This window comes from Mchenga conophoros, linkage group LG4 (assembly GCF_057382185.1).
Source record: "Mchenga conophoros isolate Kocher_MC1m ecotype Shallow Benthic linkage group LG4, M_conophoros_male_GT1.1, whole genome shotgun sequence".
In the NCBI taxonomy this organism is placed as follows: Eukaryota; Metazoa; Chordata; class Actinopteri; order Cichliformes; family Cichlidae; genus Mchenga; species Mchenga conophoros.
In genome coordinates, this window is record NC_140529.1 from 12,745,731 (window position 1) to 12,762,945 (window position 17,215).

The 17,215-nt window shown below is 41.0% G+C and overlaps 2 protein-coding genes across 6 annotated transcripts; both read right to left on the bottom strand.

Annotated features, from left to right (window-relative positions):
- Positions 1 to 895: 895 nt before the first annotated feature.
- On the bottom strand, positions 896 to 5,166 carry gcat (glycine C-acetyltransferase). Its single transcript, XM_085270398.1, has 9 exons — positions 4,857 to 5,166; positions 3,998 to 4,128; positions 3,815 to 3,916; positions 3,593 to 3,739; positions 3,313 to 3,467; positions 2,918 to 3,000; positions 2,391 to 2,562; positions 2,072 to 2,193; positions 896 to 1,405 (listed from the first exon to the last, which is right to left on the bottom strand). Exons 1-9 carry the CDS (start codon positions 5,068 to 5,070, stop codon positions 1,254 to 1,256), a joined length of 1,278 nt encoding a protein of 425 aa, XP_085126524.1. The 5' UTR covers positions 5,071 to 5,166; the 3' UTR covers positions 896 to 1,253.
- Positions 5,167 to 6,090: 924 nt separating this feature from the next.
- Positions 6,091 to 16,689, bottom strand: tom1 (target of myb1 membrane trafficking protein). Of its 5 annotated transcripts, none has more exons than XM_085270401.1 (16): positions 16,505 to 16,688; positions 12,875 to 12,959; positions 12,704 to 12,782; positions 12,471 to 12,620; positions 12,234 to 12,368; positions 11,984 to 12,115; positions 11,643 to 11,759; positions 11,271 to 11,401; positions 11,113 to 11,155; positions 10,884 to 11,016; positions 10,687 to 10,750; positions 9,053 to 9,122; positions 8,703 to 8,768; positions 8,235 to 8,297; positions 7,948 to 7,987; positions 6,091 to 6,762 (listed from the first exon to the last, which is right to left on the bottom strand). In XM_085270401.1, exons 1-16 carry the CDS (start codon positions 16,554 to 16,556, stop codon positions 6,674 to 6,676), a joined length of 1,449 nt encoding a protein of 482 aa, XP_085126527.1. In that variant the 5' UTR covers positions 16,557 to 16,688; the 3' UTR covers positions 6,091 to 6,673. The 5 variants fall into 5 exon arrangements, with proteins under 5 accessions (XP_085126527.1, XP_085126526.1, XP_085126530.1 ...); XM_085270400.1 differs by having other exon boundaries at positions 11,271 to 11,404; positions 16,505 to 16,687; XM_085270404.1 differs by lacking the exon at positions 11,984 to 12,115 and having other exon boundaries at positions 16,505 to 16,689.
- Positions 16,690 to 17,215: the final 526 nt, after the last annotated feature.

Here is a 17,215-nt window from a genome sequence, read left to right on the forward strand (position 1 = left end):
TATATATATATATATATATATATATATATATATATATATATATATATATATAAAAATTAATATTAATTTATATATATATATAAATTAATATTAATATATATATTAACCCGAGTAGCGAAAGACCGCGGGGGTTTGAAAATGATGTGTCAGTCGGCTCAGATATTTGAAGTTTACACAGCTACATTCTCACCTGAAAATATGTTAAGTTTTTTTTTTTTGCAACCCAGAAAGAGAAATAAGAGTAATATTAAAACTAAGTCGCTGCCGCCATTGTTGGAAACTGGAATTGGCTGGGCCGCGCTATGAATTCTGCAATATGGTTTTTCAATTTTGTTGTCTGGGTGGAAAATCGGGAAAAATTTGGGAGAATGGTGGCTCCGGGAGATTTTCGGGAGGGGCACTGAAATTCGGTATTCTCCCGGAAAAATCGGGAGGGTTGGCATGTATGGTTGTGGCAACATCACTAACCTTGTCAAACACCTCAGAGTAAATCATATCACAGAATATGACGAGCGTATGCTGAGGTGAACTGAAGAGGAGGACAGGGACAGGTGCTGCTAGGGCGAGACAGACGTCTCTCACGGAGCCCTTTAGTGCTGCTGGCAAGGTGTTCAAATAGCGCACAACTTCAGGTTTTTTATTTCTATATGATGAACTCTGCATTATTAAGTGATAAGAACAAGTAATCTGATGTCCTGTAATCATTATGATGCTATAATTTGAGATACAATAAATAAAATAAGCTTTTGTACAAAGTATTGGATCAGTATCGTCGATACCACCCTGAATATTACTTGGGATCGAAAAGGAAATCAGTGGTATCACACATCTAGCATTTAGCATCTCAACTTCAGAGGAGAATTATGGACTTTTCTTATGAATAAAACTCTTCTACTCTTTGAAGGATGTTTAATGTTTACCACACATGCTGATAATCTATGCACACTATGTGTCACCATTATCCTCACAGTCATCAGAATCACATTTGCGGGGTGGATAAATGCCCTTTCAGAAACATTTTCTCACTCATGAAAAGTGTTTAATCAACTGCCCTTTTTGTTCCAATGCAAACACTTTAGCAAAAGTGCTTTAATCAGTTAAGCAAGCACAAAAATAACATTCACCTCCAGTGACCTACAAATATAACTAAAATTTCCATCACCATCATTCATGGATCTTGAGTAACAGGCAGCGTGACCCTGCAATTTCAAGCAGTTTTCTGAATCCTTCTGATTCCAGCTCGTTTGTTCGATTCATGAGATGACGCCGTGCTTCCTGCCAGTCTGGATGAAAGCGTCAACACAGTGGTCGATGTCTTCGTCCGTGTGTGCTGCCGAAATCTGAACACGGATTCTGGCTTTTCCCTTTGGTACGACTGGGTAGGAGAATCCAATCACATACACTCCTGTGGAGGGAAGACACTACTGTGACACTGTATAAACACAGTGGCAGATTCACATACTCTCTGCTAAGTGAGTCAGTTTCATCTACATTAAAGAAAAAAATTAAGTTAACGTGGAAGTGCCAAAAAAACTGCAGTTCCTTGAGCGGCCACTTGAGGCTTTCTCCAAAAGTGAGTCAATCCTCAGACTCCCAGAAATGAACATGTTTTTTAGCTTGGTACAAAAAACTACTTTTGGTCTCTAGTTGTAGTTTCCCCCTTCACAACAACAGTGCAGGTGGTGAATTATTTTATTACTCACAATTTTAAACTGTAATAAGGTAAATTTAAGCTTGTGGCCACCTTGACTTACTGATAAATGGCTGTACGGGAAACAGGATGTTCTAGCTTGTCCAGCAAGTCAGTGTGGTCAGTTGATGAGTGTAAAAGCAGTATTTAATTTCTTTCTTACTTAGCACTAATTAGCTTGTGTAGCCATAGCACTTACTCAGGTTAGAGCTTGCTAACCAGCAATAACTTAGCAGTTGTCATTCATCAAAACACGGTCATGTCTGACTTAAAGAAAAAAACAAAAAAAACAACAACATGGCAGAGGCCAGAATTTGAACATTAATTCTTTGAAAATGAATGGCTAACATTCCATCTATTATATACAGTCTATGGTCTCACCAAATTTTAGCATATCGTCAGCCATTAAAGAGGCCAAACGTGCATCGCCAAGCATCACAGGGCAGATGGGGTGAGCTGAGCCTGCAATGGTGAAGCCGGCTTGCGTCATCTTGTTCCTGAACCTGATTTGACAGCAAAGAGAAAACTATTATACTCACAAATTGGTAAAACCAGTTGTAAGCAGTATAAACCTTATCACTAAGTGCAGGACATCCTATATATGATATTAGTATTGCTACAGATAAATCGATTGGCGTTTATGATGTACACAACACTAAAAACATAGAAGACTTCCACTGTTTGTAAGAACAAAACATACCGCATCGTTTTGGCCGTCATGCTTTGGGCAATCTCGTTGGAGGCAAGCAGCAGTTCCACAGCCCGTGTGGCACTGCCCACCACAGGAGGGGGGAGCGCGTTGGAGAATAGGTAGGGCCGTGAGCGCTGCCTGAGTAGGTCAATGAGAGGCTTTGGGCCGACTGTGTAACCACCTGAGAGAAAACAAAACAACTACATCACACCTTGGATAAGTCTGTTAGTACCTGCTCGGATCACTTGGAACCTCGGTTAGAAGGAGTTTCAAAAACAGTACCTGGGTAACAGGTATTATTAGCTAATGGAAAACCCTGAAAATCGAGTAGGTACTAATGGAAAAGGGACTTTACACTCGCATTTATTACAGGAAAAACTTTGAGTAAATATCAAAAGTGGAATTGTCAGGTGGGCCGATGCACTACACTAAACAAATGCTTCTTTTCTATGTCTGTGTTAAATGTACAATGTTTTACTAATTTATACTTAATAAAAAGATGTTATGAGAGCCTTCATGTTAGAATGGAGTCATACCTGCTGCTCCTCCCAGCGCTTTGCCAAGAGTGGAGTTAATAATATGAACTCTATCCATCACTCCAAGGAGTTCATCAGTTCCTCTGCAAATCAGAGGGAAGTGGCAACATTAGTTCGTCACCTCTTGATAATAGAGATAGCTAAACTTTATCAAGAGCCCAGTCTCACGGTAGTTACTGTAAGACGGGGCTTTGGCGACACCTAGTGGTCATATTGAAAAAGACACTGAATAAAAAAAAAAACTGCCCTAAAAGGCTGTTCATAACAATCCACTCTTCTCTTAGAAATTAAAAATGATATTTGGGCACTACACTTTTATGATTAGGGGTCTTTTGTATTTTATTTTGCAAAATAACCGATTTATGATTTTTCAGTTGAAGTCTTTTCTTACCCACCTTCCCCGAGGCCCTAGGAAACCTGTGGCGTGACATTCGTCTATAAACACCATGGCTCCGTACTGCTCAGCCAGGTCACAAATCCCTCGCAAGGGAGCCACATCTCCATCCATAGAGAAGACCCCATCTGTCACTACCAGACGCATACGAGACGACTGAGGACAACAGAGAGCGCAGGTGATTGGTGTGTGACCTCCTCTGAGTAAGCTGTCATTTTTCACTCTCTTCTAACACACTGCAAGGAGAGTTGGATCAAGAAGGAATGTTTTACTCCACGCACCTGAGCTTCTTTGAGTTTGGTTTCCAGGTCACCGAGGTCCATGTGTTTGTACCGCAGCCTCTTTGCTCGACACAGGCGAATGCCATCGATGATTGAGGCGTGGTTTAGCTCGTCAGAGAGCACTGCGTCATCTGGGCCCAGCAGCACCTGTTGTGAGAATAATTCAGAGTTATACTGATCGTAACGGGGGAAGTCCTTAGCTTCAAATCCATTTGGACCTACCTCAAAAAGTCCCGCATTGGCATCGAAACAGCTGGCGTAGAGGATGCAGTCCTCTCTCTCGTGGAACTCAGCGAGCTTCTGCTCTAGCTTTTTGTGGAGATCCTGTAAATCACGCATTACGCAAAATTAACCTCATGAATTAGACAGCTTTGGGGTGATATGCGTGATCTTTAAGCACCAGACCTGCGTCCCACAGATGAACCTGACAGAGCTCAGTCCAGCACCGTGTGTCTTCAGAGCATCGATTCCTGCCTGGACCACTTCTGGATGACTGGACAGCCCGAGGTAGTTGTTGGCGCAGAAGTTCAGTATACCTGAGAGAATTTTGGATGCACAAAAGGAAAATTAAGGTTAAAAAAGAGAGAGTCACTGTCCCATAATAACCTCTTTGAGCATGTCAAAGCTGGGAGTAGAAGTTCTGCTTGTAGTTTTAGGCTACAGACGAGACAAGAGAGAGAAGACAAAGAGTGACAGAGAAAACAATGCATGGGACTGTGGCACTGTTGGGCACATGAAATGAACGGGGTTGTTTTGGTGCACGAGGGGTCACGACCTAAAGTCTGTGGCCCATTCATAAATCAGCAGAGTCAATCTCTGGCAAGGGTTCATGCTGAAATATAAACAGTGATCGGCTGCTTTGCTGGAACAATAGCAAATAAAGCAGAGATTAACTGGTGCAGTGCAGTTAAATGCTAGAGCCTTCACAAGTCAAACAATGAACTTTGCATTGTACAAAGCACAAAACAGCTTTCTGTTGATGATATAAAGACCACTTTACAAATTATTTTGAATTATTTAAAGCTTGAATCTCATACTTTTGCTGTTACGAGTTCTTGGTTAATGTTTTTCCAAAGGCTGCGCCGAGAATAGCTTCAGAAGTGCAAAACAAGGGAGTAGCAGGGATTACTTCAAGTTCACCGCTGAGATAAGAACGTGGCAGAACTGAAACCTTACCTGGGACGGTGCGTTTAAGGACCATCACCGAGGAGGGTGCTACTGCTCACTTATAAAACTGCTGTAACTGGAAACTCCTAGTACTCACTGCCACGACTGCCGTCCACGCTGATCTCAGGACCCTGCTTGGAGGTGATGATCCTCTCCGATTTCCACGTCCCCGCGGCTCGGATCGTCTCCAGCTCGTGTTCCAGCACCGCCCGGGCTTCAGCGGCAGCGGTGTAGCTGCGGCTCAGGCCCGAACACCGCAGAGCCCCCCGGAGCGGGCTCACCAAACTGCGGGCAGCTTTTCCGAGAGACATAGCGGTGAACTCGTTATGCTGTTAAAGATATATGAACCGTGGCACAGAAAGGCTCAATGTAAAGAGCAAGCGTGGTTGCGTCACGTAATAGGGGTAGGCGTCTGTCTGGAAGACCAATCAGAGCGCAGGGCCGCTGGCAGGTGGCTTGTTTGGGCCAATCGCATTGCAGACAGTTTTTTTTTAACTGGCTGATATCCACTTTGGTAGTTCACAGTCTGATGCCTAATATAAACTATAACAACATTTTACTCCTTTTAGTCACGTTTCGTACGTTCCAAATACTTTGTACATCACAGGAAGTACTTTGCGTTTTAAATATAGTACATTTATAGCAAAAAAATGTGACAATACAGTATGTTACAACTAGAAAAAAAAACATTGCTTGTTTTTGAGTGTCGGCACCGAGATCGAGATCCCCCCCCCCCCCCCCCCCCCACACACACACATTTATTTCAGTGTGTTGAAAGTGCCTTCAGTATCCAGACTGAATACACATCACGCTAAAACACAAACAATAAATGAACCATGCATGTGTTTTTTAAATAAAAATGTACTATTCCTTTGCCACCATTAAGTATTTTTTTTATAATCTGTGATAGTACTATATGGGTACCCAGCTGTCACCAGCCTCACATCCAGCCCAGGTGGACACTGAAGTAGAGCGGCTTCTCTGGCAATCGATGGGTTGCTTCTTGGCTCCTGCAGTCTGGATGTCAAAGTATCCTTGTGCAAGATTTCAAGACCTGAGTTGATGCGTCCATCGGAGTTTGAACATGTGTATGAATGAATGTATGTGCGAGATGCTTTGAGTACTTGGGTAGAGCAGACCAGTCCATTTACCATTTACTATCAAAATTAGAAGAGACAGCCTGTGGCAATATAGAAGGACAGGACCAGTCTTTGCAAATTTGTAAATAATGTGTTCTTATGCCTCCATTTTTTTTTTTTTTTTTTTTTGGTAATGGCAAGAAAAAGTCTATAAACATATTTAAAAAAAGACAGACTGCAAACACACAAATCTCCAGTTAATACTTTTAGTTTAATATGACAGCAGTGTGTCATCACTTGTTGTTAAACTTCAAGTAAAACATCTTCATAGGGACAAGCTGAATGTGAAAAAAACTCATAAATTTTCTTCAGCATCCGACATCAACAACGACATAAAGCCTCAAACTATTACCACAAGTTATGGCTGAGCTTCTCTTACAAGTGTTTGCTACTTTGACAGGGGCATTTCTGTACCTCATCATCATCTTTAACAATATATATATATATGTATAGATAACAGCAATATAGTACATCATCTATGTTGCAAAATTTGTAACAATATTCTCATTTAACAGCAGGAATGTAACCATAAAAAATGTGCAAATGTTTGCTTGTGGATCAACCCTCGTAACAACGTCAAGTAAAAACTTCGGTCTTTCCGCAGACATTAGTTTTAAGTTAAAAAACACATTTGCTCCCCCCAGCAAAAGAGCAGGGTACACATATACAATGTCATTTGCCATTCAACTGTTCATTAATAAGAAATCTCCATTATCCAGCAGGTGGCGCCGGAGCTTCATGAGTAATGTTAGTTTTGGCAGGTTTAGGTGAGACTTTAAGACTCTGAGTTGTCTTGCGAGGAAGCTCTCAGGGACGGCAGACGCTCGGCCGCTTTCGCTCTCTCTGCCAGAAACCTGTCGAACTCTGGGGAGGCAAGCAGGAGTCACTTTAACAGACATCTATAGGAAAGTTCCTGCACTGAGTAAACAAAGCCACAACTTTGGAGTTAAAGTGAGCTGTGACCAGACATGTGAGTGCTTTATGTTTCATTTTTAGTCCTTGAAGTAGTAAACATTTGGGGGTAAAAACAAAAGTCCTTCTAACCTCCTTGGTTACCTTGGTAGAGGTAACACGGGGAGCTATTTACCAAGCATTAAAGAAGCTCACTGCAGTTCACCAGTGGCTCAAATATTTTAGCAGCAATCTGAATGGACAATAGGTTTTGTCTATAGCTTCAGCACAGACTGCATATGAAAGATGGATAAAGCTACCAAAAAAAGAAAACAAAAAACAATCCCATTTTCATGCCTTAACCTGAGAATTTTAGCTGTCGCAATGAGTGTAGAGTGGATTTGACTGAAAAAACAAGGATATATTGATAGTAGTGAGCTGTCAATCAAAGCCAGCCATGATCAAATGCCGTGTTCCAGATACACTGGAATATCTAGGCATGTGTTGGAACTCACGAGCGATGTCAATCCCGAGTTAGCACATTCCAGAAAGAGCAATGAAAGAGAATATTGGTTCCTAGCAAGGTAGAGACCTTCAGGTATCACTAGCTATAAAGCCTTTCAGAAAACACATTCAGTGATGCAACCTGATCAGCGCTCTGCTATGGCTCATTTAATGAGTAACAAGTACACAACATTTGCAGTACAGATCAAATATTTAGAGTTTTACTACTGTTTAAATTCAGCGCTGCTATCTTGGATTTCTAACTATGGGTATGTTGGTCCACTCTGACTTGAGGGAGTGTTCCACTAAAAATTCATAATTTCCAACTTATTCAGGAACGCAGTCTGAAGCATACATACCATGCCATGTTGAAACTGAATTTAAAGGAGTGACCAAGATCATAGGTTCAGACTTCTGTTTGAAAGCAGACACTGCCACCTGCTGGCCATTTGACAAAGGCAACGCTTCCATATAGACTATCTCCATTGTTTTATATACAGTCTATCAGCTCTAAAAGAGGGTGTGTATTTCACTGCAAATATTCCATTTAATATAACCAAAGAAAGTTTTCTGTTTAAGAGTGTGTGCCCCATGTATTAACTTGGTTATAAAATCTGCTCCTTTGGAACAGGACATATGGGTAAGGATCCTCACCTTCACTGGTCACACCATCGGAGTCCTCAAAGTCATCATACTGTGTCATAAACACAAAATAAGTATATTTGATTATCCTTTAAGATAACTGTGTACCAAATTTCAAATTAAACCCACCCGCTTAGTCCTTTCTTTTTATAGTCAGTCACCTTTATGTAGATATATCTAAACATTTCTAATACCTTGGATTGGTATCTGCAAAGTCCACCAACATCTTTTCTTTTTTAAACTTTTAAATACGGCAAAGTAGATTCGATGAATGAATATCATTCCCAGTTCAGACTTACCTCATCATCCAAAGCAAGCCATTTCTCAATATCATCCATTACACTGGACTGGGTGATAGGAATCTAAGAAAGAAAGAAGAGACACAGATTGGCTACATGGATAAAACTTCATCAAGGTTGACAAAGCTACGAAGCCATGAAAACAAAAACGAAAGTCAACCGCAAAAGCAACAACAAAGAAAAATCACATGTGGCTAAACATAGCATTCAGTGAGGAAGACTTCGGGTGTGACAACAATGCAGCATATCAAAAGTGCAAACCGAACAGTGTCATGCTCTTACGACGCCACAACTGGTCATGCAAACCTTTGTGCTCTATTTCAGTAACTGAACCACCAAAGCCAAAAAGTGACCCAACCCAGACCACAGCAAAGTAAATCAAAACTGTATGAAAAGAACCAAAAGACAGAGGGTATGAAAAGGCGAAACCAACGTAAAGCCAGGGCACGTTTTAAAATTCACACCCACCATTCCCCTTTTAATCATCCAATCTAACTTTGGTGAAGAGCTGCGAGTGGAAGCTGGACTGCCATCCTTCACGTACAGACAGATTTCATTCAGGAGGAAAACAGTTACTCAAACAAAGTAACGCATACTCAGGCCTGTAGCTCAGATATTATGTACAGCACTTGGTGCTCTGTCATATACAAAAAAACCCAGGATTTCACGTATGCTTGCTGTTTAAAATAAATGTAACAATATCATAACTGAATTTACTTTTGGTCCTAAAGGTCATGTCACAGCTAAGTAAAAGAAAAAATCAGTTATAGTAGCCGATAAATCGAAACCTTGCAAGCAGTATAGACATCTTTGCTTACAGGTTCAGTGTTTTGTAGTTTGCTGTCCCGAGCTTGAGCAAGACCGTCCACCACAACTCCGCTCCCGTCTCTGAAAGGCAAAAATTACTAATAGGTTAACTGCAACGTAATCTAGTAACCGATATTACTTTTAACAAAGTTAAATGTTGGCTCATGTGTTCAGGAACAAATGAAAAGAAAGACTGGGAACTGTCACCACAAAACAATTCTATTAAATCACCGTAATTTACTTGAATAGTCACAAAAAATTAATTTTAAAACCTATTTTCACATTTATTTGTTCATATAAGGGCAAGGGTGGTTACTTCAAGTTGTAAAAAGCCAAATTGTTCAACCACCTTTAGCTAGCTATTTTAATGTTTATAACTTTTTGTCACAGTTCTGGATCATTTTGAGTTGCTTGTGTTTTGGTATTATTCTGTATTATGGTTTATGTTCTGATTCACTTGTTGTGCTGTTTTGATTATTATTATTATCCCATGTTTTGGTTTAATTCTTGTTAAGAGTTTAGTTCTTAGGTTTAGATTGGGTGCTCCCTCTGTTCGGTGTCTAGTCTGTGTCTCTGTGCCTGTTGTGTGCTTTGTGTTTTATTTTGACAGTCTCTGTTCTGTGTTCAGTCTCCGTCCCCATGTTTTCTCTTTCCCTGTACTGGTCCCACATCTCCTGTCTAGTAATCCTTGCCTCTGTTACCATGTCAGTTATGTTGTAGTGTTAAGCTCATGTCTTTGACTCCGTGTCGTATTCCTGTTTTACTTTGATAGTCTCGTGTGCTTGGTCAGTGTATCTAGTTTTGCCTTCCCTTCTCTCATGTCTGATTTGTCCCAGCTGTGTTTCCTGCTGTTCCCCATCCTCCCGTGATCCTACCTGTGTATCTTACTCCTCAGTTTCCCCCTGCTTGTTGTCGTTAACCTTCATACACCCTCTCTGTGCTGTGTTTCTCCCTTCGTGTTCCCATAAATATTCTACTTTTCAGTCTGGTTTGTTTTTCTCGCATGTGTTTCCTAGTTTCTAGTTTCCCCTGTACGGTTTAGTTCTAGTTTTCATGTTTGAGATTTTGGTTTACTTTTGTGAAGTGTATTTCTTATGTGCAGTTTTTCCCAGGAATAAAGCTGCGCCTTAAGTTTAACTTTCAGTTTCTGAGTCCTGCGTTTGGGTCCTTCATCCCGCCTGCCACACAGCACTTGCCGTGACACTTTTAGTGATTTATTTAAACCTTTTGTTGATAGCTAACTATCTGAAATTGTTAACAGATTATGCATTCTTTTAAGCCAAAGGTTTGCTTTTTAGCTAATTATTGCAACCATTTATATAAATTCTTATTTAACTATTTAGGCCAGACTGCGATTTCAGTGAATTATTAGTTAACTGAAATCTGTTTATTTTGAGTTAATTATCAATTTTCAGCTATTTCAGTTGTGTATTTATCAGTTAAGAGAGTTACTTTAAAGTTTAATAAGTGCTTAATAAATAATCTATATTCCTTTAAGATTCCTTTAGACTAATGACTTAATTTTGCCTTAAACAAGACATTTTTGTGAGTGGTGCAGCTCTACAATTTAAAACATCACCCTGCTGTGCAAACATCTGTTTATGTCATAAAGGTTGCACATTTATGATGCAGGTTTTTTCTGTACCTTGGTCTTTGTTGAGTTGACACATTTATTTTCTGTGATAAAGTGTCATCTGATTCACTTGTACCTGGAAGAAGAAACGCAAAAGGAACAAATAAAGAGCAGAATAAGTCTCCACGTTCTGCATGAAATTAGGGATCGCTGCATAATTCCTTTCCCTATGCTTGCCATGATAAAATATATCTAAGTACAGTACTTACTAAGTTTTGCCATCTGACTGGACAAACTGTCAGATTTTGGAAAACTCATTGAGCTGTCATTGGTAACTGAAGCAGCCTCTGATTGGCTGTCAGTCTTCAAGTCTAGCTCTGTTAAGTTGACATAGGTGTGGCCCTGAAAGACACAGAGGGAAACAGCACAATTTAACCAGTTCACGCCGTTATGACTACTGTGTGGAAAGACTCCAAAAATGGCCGCCACGTTCTTTACCTTCTGCTCTGCGTTCTGACCGTTTGTTATTCGTCGTTCAAACCTGCCGACGACAGAATGAAATCATCGTGTGCAGAGAAACTCCATGCTGAAATATTGCCTTTCTCTTTATTTTGCCAATAAACACGATGACGCGATGGAGAGAATGGCGCAGGTACCTGTGGTAGCGATTGAAGGCGGTGTTCATTTCATCGTTAGTTGCTAATAACTCTTCGATCAGCTTCTCCTCGCTGAGTCTGGGGACTATCTTCACTATCCTGTCTTGCATTTCTTTACATACTGTGTATAACTGCTAATGACACAATCAGACAAAGAATGCGTGGGTGGGGTGGGGGGGGCGTTGAAGGGCCAGATGCAACACAGAACGTATAAAGTAGGAGATCAGTTAAGGGTAAGGCACTGTTACTCAGCATTAATGGAAAGGATCACACTCACAGAGAATATTACACATTCATGCAGTAAAACACACGCAGCTTGTTTTTAAATGTGACTTCATTTGTGTGTGTGCGCTTGTGTGTGTGCGTGTTTACCTCCAGCAGCTCCATGTCTGCTTGTTTTACCGTAACTGGATCTAGTTGACTCATCAAATCTGACATCATAGTCAGGTTGCTGCGCACCACTCCTAGCTCTGCCTTTAGCTTCTTCACCTGGAATATCAACAGCACTTACTGAATAAACACAGGTACGGTGACTCGATGAAAAGAAGAAGAAGGCAAATATTGATTTTATAAGGGTTGGAAGCGAAAAAGAATTAAGAAGCACAGCTACAAAAAGGAGTTCTGTGACTCTATTGTAACCAACATAGAAAAGCCAGTTAGCGAGAAGCACAGTGCAATTATAATAAGAGTAAGTCCCTTTCCAGTCCCATCACCTGGCTGTGAGTCAAGGCATTGTTTCCCTCAAGGGCCAGTTTTAGATCAGAGGTCTGAGGTGGGATGAGCGGTTTGGAAGACAGGAGTACAGCAGGCAGAGTAGTAACAGCAGGCCCATTGCCAGGCAAAGTCTGATAAGCAAAGGCGGAGAAATGACCAGACAGGAAAAAAGACCAAAGATGATGATAGGATGATAGGCAACACCCAACTGTTAGCAATAAAACAAAGGTCACCCAGCCCTGTATCCACCTTTTTCGGGGCTTCGGGTGGTGTGTAACCTTCCAGCTGATTGGCGGGGAACTCGAGTCCTTTCCTTCGCAGGTCTTCGTAGACCGATACTACACCCGTCAGGTCGGGTGAGCTGCGGAATGCATCGGCCCACGCCTTGACAAGAGAAAACCACAAATTAGGACTAGACAGTAAACCAATGTGACACTAAAGAATGACAACAACTTTATTCTTTTATTCCCTTGAGCCACACCTCACCTGTATGATGCCAAGCACTCTGTCATGTAGGATTTGTGGAGGGTTGTTCCTCGGGATAATCGACCGCACCAGAAACCCTTCTATGAAATCGCGCGTTGTAACCAGGATGTGAAATCTGTAGCCGCAGTTCTTCATGCAGGTCTCGAGGACCTGAAATCACAGAGTTTCAGAGAAATGCCTTACCAATTACAAACTACACACATCTGATGAGAACATAAAGAGTCAACACTCACAGTCAGCGTTAGCATAACCTCCTTGAAGTTCTTATTCCCCACAATCCTTTTTTTAATGGCTCTGAGTGCATCTTTGGGCCTGTAATTACAACATTTTCAATAGTCAGCCGCATGCAACCTCAAGAGGACAAGCTTGTTCCTGATGCTAACAGATAACGAATGTGCACACACCCTTCCTCTGAGCTGTTGATTATGTCACAGATTTCCATGTTGAGTTCCCAGTCTTCAGATGGCAGGCTGGAGCTGGTCGCACGCTCTGTGCAAAGTAGGTGAAAACATGAAACATGTCTCATTGTTACATTATAATTAGTAGAAATACATGAATTTGTTATTCCTTTATGAGTAATACATGGTAACAACGTAGAGACAAATTCGCCTTTAGTAAACATTATTTTCATTTCCTATGTCAAGGTTGTGATTGTGTGGCGTTCCACAGGGACTGACCTTAGGACTCCCATATTTTTAATAGGAATATAAATAGGTGCCTTTTAATACATAGGGAGCAGACATTATAGACAGTGTTGGGAAGGTTACTTTTAAAATGTATTCCACGACAGATTACAGAATACATGCCCCAAAATGTATTTTGTAACGTATTCCGTTACGTTACTCAATGACAGTAACGTATTCTGAATACTTTGGATTACCTATTACATTATCATGCTTTTTTACAACTACATGAATGTGTGATTTATTACAATTGCTGAAGGCTACTCGCCATACCAACTAGATGTTTAAATCTTAATATAAAATGAGTAACAGTTGGGTGGACATTAGGTAAGGCTGCACTTTTTGCAGCGATCTCGTATAGAAAACTATTCCACGCGTATATAAAACAGGGACCTCTGGCTAATACGTCGGGTTCATGTCGGGCTCGTAGCCGAAAAATAGCTTTACTTTGTTGTCTGGGTCAACTTTGCTAGCGAGAGATAGAGAGAGGTGTTGAAAGGCTGCTCCAATGGAACTTATTGTTTCGGAGAAAAACACGAACAAAGTGTACAGTCGAGTCTTAATAGCTTACTTACAACTGGGCTCATCAGGCACTCTTTTTGGCTGCAGTGGTTATTATTATATTTACATGCTTCCAGCTCCCGTTTCTGCTCGGTGACAGCTCATTTTTCCACTCTCCTTTTTCTCCCTCCCTCGCTCACAGACACATAACGGGTATTGCAGTCCTTTCTTCCTGAAGCACGGACTACACTGCCCATGAGGCTACATTCTTTAGGGCTATGCCTGTAACACTCTGCCTATTGCCTTCATATTAAATCATTTTTGTGAATAATTTTTTAAAAATATTTCTTCACGTCATTATGCAAGTAGGGGTGACATGGGCCGCGACATTGAGACACAGGCTTTAGAGCCTCTTAATGCGTGTTTTGTTTGGAGCGTGGAAACCAAAAATAGAGAGGGCATAGCCGAACATATGGAAAGTAAAATACCACCGTGTAATCCCTTTATTTCAGCAAAGTAACTGTATTCTGAATACAAACTTTTTAAACAGTAACTGTAACGGAATACAGTTACTCATATTTTGTATTTTAAATACGTAACGGCGGTACATGTATTCCATTACTCCCCAACACTGATTATAGAGCCACAGTCAAACTGTAAATTCTGAAATTTATACCGAAATTGTAAAACCTCCTTTAAAAGTGACAAGACTTAAAAGGATGCCAATAATGGTAAATGTCCTGCATTTGTATAGCGCTTTACTAGTCCCTAAGGACCCCATAGCGCTTTACACTACATTCAGTCATTCACCCATTCACACACTGGTGATGGCAAGCTACATTGTAGCCACAGCCACCCTGGGGCGCACTGACAGAGGCGAGGCTGCCGGACACTGGTGCCACCGGGCCCTCTGACCACCACAAGTAGGCAAAAATGGGGTTAGTATCTTGCCCAAGGATATTTGGCATGTAGCCATGGGATCGAACTACCGACCTTCTGATTAGTGGCTGACCTGCTCTGCCACCCTGAGCTACAGCCACCCTATAATCAAACATACAGACGGTAAATAAACAGTATACCACGGGGCTGACCTCAGTCTCTGAAAACATTAAGCTGCTTTTTGTTTGTTTTTTGTCTGCTTGAAGTTGTAGTAATTCCAGGACTGTATTAATTGTCTTTTATTAATGTTTTTATGTGTTTTTTCATATTATGCAAACCCAGTTTTGGAAATATTGGGTTTTACATTTTACTATCTTATGAAAAATTACAGTACATTTTAAATTTGATGACAGAAAAAAGAAAAGAAAACAAAGAATCATCATCAATGACTTTTTTTTGTCACTGTCCCAACATTAACCAATTTCATAACCTCCAACAACGACTTGCAAACAGTCAGGCAACATGCCATTTCTCCATGTTTGCCAGAATGTCACTGACTAGCCTATATGCCTTAGTGACCGAGGTGTCTAATGTCTAATTCACCCTATTTAAAATTTTTGTGTGGAAAAAAAAGATTTCATGTTAGAAACATTAAAATTACATGAAAACAATGAAAATCATTAATTTGCTGGCACTTTTAATTGGCAAAAGATAAAAAAGTGGGCACTTTTAATAAGGTTTGTCAGGAGTTACATTTAAACTATATCAAAATGTGCCATGAGAACACGGCACATTTTCCTCACTCATCAAAGTGAGGAAAAGGAAGAAGAAAAAAAGAGGAAGAGGAGAAAATGATCATAATTAAACATAATGCTGAATAACTAATTGTTGCTACTCTAGCCTTAACTGTGGGGGACAGACACTTCCACTATCATCACGTTAGTTCTTTTGTTTGCTTTGCCCTTTAACATAAGTGAACCTAGCCTAGCAGAACAGCCAAGTTAGCACAGCCACAGTCAGTGATGGGACACTGGTAAATGACTTGTTAGCATAGCTAGCTGGCTGATATAATGTAGCAGATAGTAATTACAGTAATATTACACTTCGTAACCGGTCAACCTAGTGTTGGACACTGTTGCTAAAATGAACACGCTGCCGTTTGTTGATCAGTGTTTTACCTGTAACTTTAGAGGATCGTTGGTGGTGGTGGCGTTGGATTATTTATAGAATAATGGTGATGAATGCTGGTTGAAGGGGCCCCTTTGAGAATTTTTGCCCTGGGCCCCCATAGACTCTAGAACAGCATGTGGCTTGTTTGGATTTTTGATCAGTTTACTGTGTGGAGGTTAAACTTTAGACCAGCTTATCAGATGACTGAATTAACTTGACCAAAAAACTGATGGAAATATTAAATTCACTATATTCAAGACTAGGCTATATTTAAGTTTTCTTTAGATTATAATATTATTTAGATTACAAATCGTGTAAAGACTTTTACTGCAGCTTCAACTAAGATCTCCTCTTCTACATATCTTAATGAGCATCTCTGGATCTCCACCATTATCACTGACTACAGCCAAACGATCGTCAGATTTGGGTCAGGGGGATGTCGGCCACTCTTTGCGGCCCGCCCAGCTATTTGCAGGTTAAGGCAGAGCCGGGGACAACCAATCAACTGAAGCACCTCAGCGTCTTCCTCCCGCCTCTGCCAAGTCATTGTCTCACAGGGGCGTCAATCAAACCATAAGCCGTTGTTCTTCTGTCAGTCCTAATGAATTTAACTTGATTTCTATTTCTCTAACATAATCGCATTATAACGCATCACCCCGACAAAAGCCTCGACAATAAGAGTCCACAGAGCAGCTCTGCAGGGACGTGACTGCGGGAGATGTAAGGTGTCGGTATAAGACGCCCGAGCCTGACTGGAGAATTTTCTTTTTATGCAGTGTAAAGACTCATAAAGGCGCTCACCGATGCGCTGTCCCACGGGCGTGCTGAACGGATTCCCCATTAAAAACTCCATGATGAGCGCGGTGAGGGGCCCAGCGAAGCACCGACGTCTCCGGGCCGAGCCGTATGCGACAGCAAGCGGCCCCGCTGTCTCTCTCTCTCTCTCTCTCTCTCTCTCTCCTGCAGACTGCTGCGGCTTCACACAACAAAGTGGGGCACCAGTTGAACTGCGTCATGCGTTTTAAAGGGAAAGCAGCCCGCAGTTATCAGATGGTCAGCGTACCAGTGTTAGTACAGCGTAACTGCGCCACACACAGGCATTATTCTTTGCTGCATGCACTGCTGCCACTCTATTAGCAATACTTACCTGCGTGTAAGAAGCACAGTTTTGTCTGAGCACTGAGTAAGGGTCCTCTATTAGAGTCAGATTTCAGCCATAAGCAGCAGGGCACCCCGAGATCACTTGAAATGTCACCTAAGAAAGGTCGATAAATGTTTGTTTTTGTGTGTCATATATCAATAGTTATCATTTAAAAATGAAATATTTTGATAAATAAGTTAACAGAGAGACAATTAACCATTTTCAATGTAAGAGCTGTGGTGACGTTCATGCTGATGTAATTCTGTCCGTTTTTATATTTGCATTTTACACTAGTAAGCCATGAAAATGCACGTGTTGGATGTATAATGCACAAATGATCAAGCATTGACAATACAGAGCAAATGTCAGCC

Bases quoted from the DNA above. Each gene is read 5' to 3' on its own strand.
- tom1 (XM_085270400.1), bottom strand. From the start codon at position 16,556: ATGGAGTTTTTAATGGGGAATCCGTTCAGCACGCCCGTGGGACAGCGC. The intron at 12,621-12,703 runs GTGAGTGTTGAC...CTGTGATTTCAG, and splicing joins AGGTTATGCTAACGCTGACT to GTCCTCGAGACCTGCATGAA. The intron at 7,988-8,234 runs GTAAGTCTGAAC...TTTATGACACAG, and splicing joins GGCTTGCTTTGGATGATGAG to TATGATGACTTTGAGGACTC.
- gcat (XM_085270398.1), bottom strand. From the start codon at position 5,070: ATGTCTCTCGGAAAAGCTGCCCGCAGTTTGGTGAGCCCGCTCCGGGGG. The intron at 3,917-3,997 runs GTCTGGTGCTTA...CGTGATTTACAG, and splicing joins GGTTCATCTGTGGGACGCAG to GATCTCCACAAAAAGCTAGA. The intron at 3,001-3,312 runs GTGGGTAAGAAA...TCTGATTTGCAG, and splicing joins TTCCTAGGGCCTCGGGGAAG to AGGAACTGATGAACTCCTTG.